We start from the raw sequence: 10,095 nt of genomic DNA, 5'->3' as shown, positions 1-10,095 counted from the left end.
GCTGTGGAACTTCTCAGGGTGGTAGGGCTCTGAATAGGACATGACGGAGTCATGAGTCAGGACAGAAGGTGAGACTGTGACCAGTATGCTCATTGTGTCTGACATTATGGATGCTTCCTGGAAGTTTCACTCTTTAGAGACCAGGATTCTGCGGAGTACAGTACCCTACATATGCAATAGATGGAAGAAAGTTGAAAACAGATCCAGAGGCCATTTGGAGTTGGACACTTAAAATTTGGTGGGGAGAGAAAACAAGTAAGAAGAGAGTGCCCTATGGGGTTAGATAAAATCTGGCCCACACTGCAAAGGGTGGGAACTTTTCAGAATTATCCTAAGAAGCTTCTGTAGTCCCTGGGTGGGGTAAACAGTTAATGCTTGTGGCTGCTAACTGAAAAGTTCAGGTTCAAGTCCACCTAGAGGCACTTCAGAAGAACAGCCTGGGGATCTACTTCTGAAGAGTCAGCCATTGAAAACCGTGTGGAGCACAGCTGTACTCTGACACACAGGGGTCACCATGAGTCAGAATCAACTAATGTTAACTAGTGAAGCAACTTCTGCAGGTGCCTATAGTAGGGCCGTAGCACTGCCTCAAGGGCCCTTAACCCGGTTCATGATCTCATTTCCAGGGAGGGGCCTACGTGGTTAAGCTGCTGGAGGAATATGCCACAGGGCCTGCGGTCCTCACCGTCGTGCTTATCGAAGCCGTTGCAGTGTCTTGGTTCTATGGTAAGCTGCTTCCTTAGCCAGCCACCATCTTTGCTACGCCAGCAGAAAGGAGAGGAACTGATCTCATCAAAGAAAGGCAGACACAGTTTACAAGCTGTGACCTTCTGATGGGTCTGTAAAATAATCTCCGCTGATTGCTTTCTTCAGAATTAGATAATTTCCTCCATACTCTGTACAACAAATCTCCTTTGAGTGAACATTTTTTCGCTCCTGAGTTTAGATGTTCACCCAGTGGAGACAGGTTGAAGCGGTTCCCTATAGCTCAACCAGGGTGAGTGGTGAAGATGATGATTAGTTCTAAGAATTGGATGGTGAACAAAGAACCGGTACACAGTGAATGCATTTTCAGAATGTACGATATACTGTTATATAAGTGGGCCCCAGATTTAATTTTGTAAACAACGGCTCCCTCCAGAGCCCTGAGAAAGAGCTCAGGGGCTTACATTCTAGAGAAGAGGCAAGAATGGTCCTTTTCGTGTTATCTGGCCTGGTGCAATCCCAAATTCACTCCCTCCAATTCTGGGATAAAGAACCCTGGGGCACAGTTTGTTAATCACTCAGCTGCTTACTGAAAGGTGGGCAGTGTGAACCCACCAGCTACTCCACAGGAGAAAGATGAGGCAGTTTGCTTTGGTAAAGATTACAACCTTGGAAACCCTATGGGGCAGTTGTACTCTGTCCTTTGGGTCGCTAAGAGTTGGAATCGATTTGAGGACAAGGGAGATTCTGGGATAGATTCTGATAGGGTAGAAACACCAGGGGTGCAGAGAGTGCCCCTGACATGGGTCCGTGGGTAGGGATCCCAGACCCCCTGGGCAGAGATGGAGAGGACACAGGCAACTGAAGAAAACTAAGCCCAGAGAGCCCTTATTTCATCTTTAAAGTCAACAAGTTAAACTAAATCAAATGTGTTAATTTCATTCTAAAAATGTATTTGTTTTCCTAGCTTCTATACTAAAGCAACTTTTGCAGGGCAGTCATTATATATAATCTGAGGGTGGACCTGCATTGTGAGTTGCACATGGGCCCACATTGTGGTTATAGTCTGCTTTTAATTATTATTATTATTATTATTGGTTTATTTTGTTTCATTTTTTAAAGAAGAAATCCTCCCTGTTTCTTCAGCAATTCCCAGGACAAAGTTCAAAGCGTGTGAACGCTATAAAACTTTCAGGCCTCCCGGGGAACTGCTGGGAACTCTTCGGGAAGCAACCACAGGGCACTTTTCCCTTCTCAGTTTCTCCCCATTTGGAGTCCTCAGCTCTCACTTCTGTGCCAGTTACTTTTTATAGAAGAACCTTGATCTTGAGCTGGCATATGAATGGGCAATACTGTGGGTAACATGTCCCTTTGAAAGTTTCCAGTGTATGGTCAAAGTCGGTCTTTATTGGACACTTGTTGACAAATTTCAACTTTCTTTTCTATACTAACAATAAAACTAAATATGTATATGTAACTGTTATATACATATTTCTATATATAAAATATATAAATATATACTGAGATCTTAGGCAGTGTGGGAGGAGACTTTAGCTCAGTCTTTCCACTTTATGTAGAAAGAGCTTTGCTTGTTATTAAACTGCTATTTTGTGACAAGTCCACTAGTCCCACTTTCCGGCCCCTCCTATGGAGAAATTCTAAGCTGCTACCTTTGACCAGGGCAGGAATTCCAACTCCCTTTCTCCCTTGCATTCCCAGTTCTGATCCTGGTGGCCTTGACTGCCCCTGAGGATCAAGGGTGGAGGGTTAGTCCATGCCCTCTCTCAGTCAGTCTCTTTCTCTCTCGGGTGATTCAGGCATCACTCAGTTCTGCAGTGACGTGAAGGAAATGCTTGGCTTCAGCCCTGGATGGTTTTGGAGGATCTGCTGGGTAGCCATCAGCCCTCTATTTCTCCTGGTAAGTTGTCATTTCCCTTCTCCTTCTCACCCTGGGAAAAGGTTCACCATCAAACACTTAAACAAATTTTATTTAAGTGTAACATATTGTAAAAAATGGCAGCATGAGGGCATCTGACCTCCTCTGTCTAAACTTCTACCAATTGCAACACCAACCATCCCTCCCAGGGCACTCTACTCCTCTGCTTGGTTTGATAATTTGATGCAGTGGCCACACAAAACTCATAGATCATACTCACAATTATGGGGTTTATTAGGGAAGTAACATTATAATTCAGGATCAGGAATAACTCAGGATAGTTCTTCAGTCAGGACAGCTTCTTAGCTATGCTCAGAGGTAGGCCTCTCCTTGGCCCTTGGCCTTTCGGCTCCTCGGCCTCTTGGACCAGCACAGCCTTTGCCCTGCTGGGGCAAGTGTTACAAAGCTCTTTAGCCCCACCAATAAGTGCCCAGAGGCACCCCCCTCCTCCAGGAAGCCTCAGCCCAAAGTCATTCATTTCTCTTACTCCGTGGGTCAGCAAGCCTAGCTCTGTCAACAAGTACTCAGAGGCACCCAACTCTGCTAGGGAGCCCTTGCCCAAAGGTGCTCAGCTCTCTTGCTCTGTGGGTTGGTTTGCCTGCCATAGCCACCTTGCTCCGTGGGCCGGGAAGCCTACTGTGCCGGCATGTGCCTGTCTTCTGGTTCTGCTGCTGCCATTTCTCAACCAGTTTCTCACCATTTTCCTATAATAGTGTTACAGCTTTCTCTGTCTCCTGGGTCTAAGAGGTTCCTAGTGCAGGGATCCCAGGTCCAAAGGACACACTCTGCTCATGGCTCTTCTTTCTTGATGATAGTGAGGTCCCCTCTCCCACCTCTGACATGGTTCATTTTAAGTCTAGCAAGATGCCAGAACTGACCAATCCCCTCAGCAGGGTTTCATATACCTTATTACATAGTCCCACCCCCACAAGGGTGCCATGCACCTTATTTGCATTATTAGAAAACAGCTTAATCCCATTGGTGGGCCATAAGCACCTTATTTATACAGACCCACCCAATCATTTGGTGGGAGTTACAAGACCATGGCAAGAAAGGCCATGTATAAGGGACCCATCATACTGCACATACATGGAATAGTATGCAAATCCTAAGTGAGAGCTGTTCAAGACCAGGCGTGCTCATCAAGGCCCTGGGAGGGGTGCCAGCAATTTAGTACTGATAATTTTGTATTATTTTTCTTGAAGAGGTCCCCTCACAAAAGTCCTCAAGTGTAGATATGAATTCAAAGTAGAATCCGTTTATTACCAAAGGACCTGGGTGGGAGAGTTCAGTTCAAGGGCTTCCCATACCCAGGAGTGCTCAGTATTCACTTCCTCCTTCTGAACATGCCTCCGTGTCCCTCCTGGTGTCATCAGAAGCAAGACACTTGCCCAAAGATGGATAAGCGCTCTGCTAACATCTCCAATGTTGTCTGAGGCAACCTGAGGCAAACTGCCTCTGTGTACTTCTGCAGGGACTATGCTTCAGGTCTGTCCTTTACCTGTAACTTCACGTTGGGGGCCCTTTGATCTTTTGGAGTCCCCAGTGCAAACAGTTCATGGCTTGGCTGCTAACTGAAAGGTTGGCAGTTCAGTCCACCTCAAGGCACCTTGGAAGAAAGGCCTCGAGATCTACTTCTGAAAAACCAGCCATTGAAAACCCTGTGGTGCAGTTCTAATCTGACACACATGGCATCACTATGAGTCAGAGTCGATCAATGGCGACTGGTTGGTTTGATCTTTTAGTCAGAGAGGTTGTTGGATTGTTCCTTCAATCAATTTCCAGCTTATTTGGAGCTGGGTCATCCCATTTTGTCTTAGAATATCTCAGCCTTTCACATATACTTGTCTTTCCCCCTCTTTCAAAATGGCCCTTTTTTCATTCGGTGTTTGATGTTCTTGGGCACCCCTTGGTTTTCTGTGGTATCCACACATCTCAATGTTCATTTATAGATAGTGTGCTCTTCTTGCTTGTCTGACTGTGTACATCTCTCTCCACTCCAGACCCCTATCTGACTTCCATTCCTCTGGACCCCAGAGGTTGCCAGGACCAAATCCCACATTTGCCCCAAGCCCCAAGTATTCCCACATGTGGTCTGGGCACCAGCTCTCCCTTACTAGCTGCTGTCCATTCCGACTCATAGCGACCATAGTCCAACAGAACAAAACACTGCCCGGTCCTGCACCACCCTCACAATCCATGCTGGGCTTGAGCCCATCGTTGCAGCCACTGTGTCAGTCCATTTCATTGAGGGGCTTCCCTTTTTCGCTGACCCTCCACTTTCACCAAGCATGATAGCCTTCTTCAGGGCCTGGACAACATGACCAAAGCGTGTGACACAAAGTCTGGCCATTCTCCTTTCCAAGGAGCATTCCAGCTGCACTTCTTCCAGGATAGATCTATTTGTTCTTCTGGCAGGCCATGGTATTCTCAGTGTTCTTCACCAGCACCACAGTTCAAAGGCATCACCTCTTCTTCAGTCTTTCTCATTCATCCTGGCCTGGAGGTTCCCTATTTATTACCTTTTCAGCTCATTGATGTTTTAGTAAATTTTTAAAAATATTTTTAAATTGAGAATTGTTAGCTGTGAGAGAATAGGTCTGAATAACCTACCCCACCATTCCCAGTGGAAGTCCTTACATAAAAGGTCAGAACAATTTCTATTCTTACCATTGCTTCTCAATACTTAAATCTTGTCGTTTGTTTTTCAAAGGAAGAAGAGGCATTGGATTAATTCCTTGAAGGCAGAAACCATGTTTTTTGTTGTTGACTTTGGGTTCCCCACAGTGTGAGGAAATGATGTCCAGAGCCCAGACTTGAGTGAGGGAACTGAGGCACTTACCTCACATGTAAAATTTAAGGTGGCACTAGAAAACTGAGTAAGCAAGATAAATAATATTTCATGCAATATTAAAAAAAAAAATCAAAATTAATGCATAAAAAATCCATGATGAACAAAATATCAAAATTTTAAGTAACACAGGATCTGACCATATACTTGCACAGCTTGCCTCACTCACTTCACCCTAATCCAGCCCTGTCAGATCTGTCTTTTTAGAATATTGCATTAAAATATAATTTACCTTGATTAGTGGCGCCGACTTAAAGTTTGCATTAGCGGTGAGGGCCTCACGTGTCTCACCCTAGTCCTGGGCCTGAGACTTTTGGTATTTTCATTTCTGTGAACCTCAGGGTCTGGTGGACTGGGTAAACTCTTTTTTTTTTTTTTTTTTTTTTTTTTAATTGTGATTTGGGTGAAGATTTACAGAGCAAATTCACTTTCCATACAGCAGTTCACATATACTTTGTCTTATGTCATTGATCACAGTTTACCACAATGCAACAGCTTCCCTCCCACTTCCTCCCCATAGTTACCACTTCCCAGTGTCCAACCCTCCATACACTCCTGTCCCCTGAGCTGTCTCCCTGTGCATAAGCAGCCCTTCTTTCTCCCATGATTGTTCTCTCCAAGGAGTGTATCTACTTGAGATAAATGTCTAACTCATATGCCTGTATTTTGTTTGGCTGAAAACCACAGGTGTGGGTTCAATTCCAGACCTGAAGGGCAGCTAGGGGCCATAGTCTCAGTGGTTCCACCAGGCTCTATTGGACCAGCAAACCTGGTCCCCACCTTCTTTTTTTTTTTTCCTCCAAATGATTTTCAGACTGGGTAAACTCTTGATGCCCAGTCAATGGGTTTGTTTGTCCAACAAAACCTATGTACAAATTTTCACTCAGGCACATTACTCATAATTCCTGTGATGTTCCCTTTACTCACCAACTCTCAAGGCAAGAGCTCAAGTGCCTGATTAAGAAGAGGCAAATCTGTCTTCCACTCCTGGGTTTACTTGACAGATCCTCTGCTCTGGCTTTTTAAGGCTGCTTTACATCAATAGCTAGTAGCTTACTAAAAATATTCTTTTTCACTGAAGCTAAATTACAAAAAAAATAAAATATTGTATACGAGCGAAGAAAGGCTGGGACAAGCGAGGGAGTTTCCAAAGCAACAGTTACTGGCCAAGCCAAGAGCTTGAGGCCTCTGTGAGCTGTGCTGGATTACACACACCTGACGTCAAGATAAGACAAGTTACAGCAGGGATGGCTCCTAACCAAACCTTCTGTGTCCCTGCTCCAAAATTAGCCTCCTTTGTAGCTGAGCCTGGTGGTGAGGAGAGTAAATTGGGAGAGAGGGTTGCAATTGGCCTGACTCCTGTTTTGAAAGCTTCCTCCTGGACTTAGGATAACACTGCTCAGAAGATGGATGTGTGTTTAACAATTTCCCACTTTATTACCTGCAGACAAAGAAAAAAGATATAAATAGATATTTAACCACACAAATAATTTACATTACTGTCTTCTTTATGACTATGAAATAATAAAATTAAATTAAATCAAGAGCTATAACGATTTCGGCACAGTGGTTACTAGGCAAAAACTGGTGGATACATGCCCTCTGGAAACCAAACTAAAATTAAAACTCACAAAATGGGTATTGGGCACACATTGGAGTTTTTCTTGGTCAAAGTTTTCACTGGATTTTCAAGTAAAAAGTGTTTTTCCCTCCATAAATTATTTCATTATGAGGACCTGTGGCACATAGTCATTCACTACTGAGATGTCTGGGGGTAGAGCTATCCTTGTGGAATCACCAGCCTAGGCAGCTGAATGCAGAGAGCTCAAGAAAAGAGAAGGAGCACATACATATGTAGGATTCTTAGGCCTTTCTAGGTCTTGAGAATCTTCTCACTCCTGGACAGAAGGTGCCTTCCAGCTGACCCAAAACATTCACAGCTGAGAAACGCAGGAGGAAATGAAAACAAAGCAGAGAGATATATACTCTGCTGGGACTGGCAGGAGGTTCTTTGGGTGGTGCAAACAGTTAAGCACTCTCCTACCAGCTGAAAAGTTGGTGGTGCAGACTCACCTTCTGAGGACAGGCCTGGCAATCTGCTTCCAAAAGGTCACAGCCTTGAAAACCCAACCCTATGGAGCAGTTCTACTCTGCACACATGGGGTCCCCCATGAGTTGGAATCAACTCGAGGGGAACTAACAACAACAGGACTGGCAGGTCCTCCACTGTCTGGCAATATGGTGCCCAAACTGCTCCCAATGGGTGCCAATCTCTTCTCCTTTTCAGAGGACTTCAATGAAGGGGGTGCTATAACTTCCCTAAGTAACATTCCAAGGCCTTGGCATCTGCCTTGCAGGATTTGAGATGGGAGCAGGGAGGAAGTTAAGATATGCACCTGTTTTCCTGTTGTAGCTTAGGTACAGAAATTGGTGAGTTTTGTGTGTTTGACTATAATCTAGGATTTGTCACATTTTGGAAATTTCTTGGAAGCATCTTAGCTCTAGTATTTGGTATTCTTGGAATCACAGTTGTCTCTATATGTATGCACTTACCTAAGATTTTAAACGTTTCTTGGAATTTCTGTTTCAGTTCATCATTTGCAGTTTTTTGATGAGCCCCCCACAGCTACGGCTTTTTCAATATAATTACCCCCAATGGAGTGTCATATTGGGTTACTGCATAGGAACCTCGTCTTTCATCTGCATCCCTACATATATAACTTATCGGCTGATCACCACTCCAGGGACCTTTAAAGAGGTATGTGCTAGTGTGTGTGTGTGTGTGTGTTAAGACTGGTGATGCTAATGTTTCTGGGAGAAAAGGGCTCTCCTGTTCTTGACTAGCCCCATCTTCCTTCTGAGGAGTGGCTGGTGCATTTGAACAGCCAGCCTTCTTGTTAGCAGTCAAATGCCTTAGGCACTATGCCACCAGAGCTCCTTAGTTAAGTCTATCACATGTAATTCACCAGGAGGCCCTCTACCTTATATATTTATATTCCTTCATTATGTTCTCTAGCATCCCATCTGTGAAGGACGGTAAGGAAAAAAAAAAAACTAAGGGAAATGTAAATTTCTTCATTTGTTTGGTGCTTGCCATATACAAGGTTGGGGTTTGTAGAGTGAGCCAGCACTTAGTGGTGTAACTTGGAGGAAATCATAGGCACTTGGAGTCTGGATGTCTCGAGGTGGGAGTCATCCACTGAGTTAGGTCATTGTTTCAGAACCCCCTAGTAACCTGCACAAAAATACTAGAAGACGTTCCTAATAAGTAAGTGTTCATGAAGATATCAACAAGAGTCTATTTCATAGGTTAGCTGGTTATCACCTTGCAGAAGGCCAGAGCCTGGCAAATTTTGAGAGCAGGAATAGTCTGGCAACTGGAATGCTGACAAAAAAGAAACAAAAGTAGGCCTGGCATTTTGGGAGATGAGCAGCCAGAGGGCAGCAGAATGGGTGAGTGGAGTCTAGGACACAAAAGCCAAATGTTCTATCTTATAACGTTATTCATTACTGGCCTTGCCCCCACCAAATAGATAGCTTCGTGTTCCCTCCCGTCTCTGCACACCATGGCTTCACTCAAGACCAGTTAGAGTGATCTGTGTCCAAGTTCTCAATAATTCTGTTTAATCAGCTTTGGGGTCCATATTCATCCATGACGATGGACTGTTTCTGAAATTTTGCTTTCTAATGACTTGGTTGGATTACACCTCGACATAAAGAAAACTAAAATCCTAATAACTGGACCAATAAGTAACATCACAATAAATGGAGAAATGATTGAAGTTGTCAAGGATTTCATTTTACTTGGATCCACAATCAACGTCCATGGAAGAAGCAGTCAAGAAATCAAATGGCATATCACACTGGGAAAATCTGCAAAAGATCTCTTTAAAGTGTTAAAGAGCAGTTGTTCTGGTAAGGAGTAGGCAGAAAGACTGCACAGACCCTCTTCAACAAGGAAAAGGGGAACCAATTAACACAGATACAGAAGATAATCCTGGAGCCCTGAGCTTTGAAGGGAAGGATATAGAAGTAGACTAAACTCCAACAAGCAGAAGAATTTGCATGAAAATACCAAAGAAGGAGACATATGGAGCTGTGGTCTGGCAGCGATCCTGATGGCACAGACAGCTTGGATATTGCCGAGTGGTGGTAGCACCTAAGAATTAACCTAAAAATTGAACCTGCTAGCCAGGGACTTCACAGAGGACGGCTCTAGTGGCTGGGGAATAAAAGGGGAAGTAACGAAGAGGAAGGTGGGCTGAGTTGTGGACTTTTGCCTGTCTGGAGGGTGCAGCCATGTTGAATGTTTACAAGCAGCTTGACCATTTTGGATATTTAAAGTGACAGCATTCTCCCAGATTCCAGGGACTTAAGAACAGGCTCCACTTGCTGGGAAACGCAAGAACATTCCGGACACGCAGACTACTGGCAAGGTGTGACATTTCCCTTGTTACTCTTATATCTCACACCCTCTTGGTGAACGGAGGTGCGGCCATCCCTCACTCCCACCCACCTTCTAGGCTGGCAGCAATTCCATCCCAGTCTGTGTGCTCGGAGAGAGCCTGGGTAGCCTGCCTTGCCCGGTCAAGATTTTTTTTTT

At 44.5% G+C, this 10,095-nt stretch overlaps 1 protein-coding gene across 1 annotated transcript in view; it reads left to right on the top strand.

Moving 5' to 3' along the window:
* The window catches only part of SLC6A4 (solute carrier family 6 member 4), a 33,191-nt gene that overhangs the window by 15,580 nt on the left and 7,516 nt on the right, over positions 1-10,095 (top strand). The window contains exons 10-12 of the mRNA XM_007937414.2: positions 627-726; positions 2,523-2,623; positions 8,083-8,250. Coding sequence (XP_007935605.1) covers positions 627-726; positions 2,523-2,623; positions 8,083-8,250 — 369 coding nt within the window. The remainder of the gene's footprint in view (positions 1-626; positions 727-2,522; positions 2,624-8,082; positions 8,251-10,095) is intronic.

The sequence above is a fragment of the Orycteropus afer genome, unplaced genomic scaffold, assembly GCF_000298275.1.
Source record: "Orycteropus afer afer isolate SDZICR_OR568_19922 unplaced genomic scaffold, OryAfe1.0 scaffold00042, whole genome shotgun sequence".
NCBI lineage: Eukaryota > Metazoa > Chordata > Mammalia > Tubulidentata > Orycteropodidae > Orycteropus > Orycteropus afer.
The sequence above is the reverse complement of the archived record's forward strand: the minus strand, read 5'-3'. Positions and strand labels throughout refer to the sequence as shown.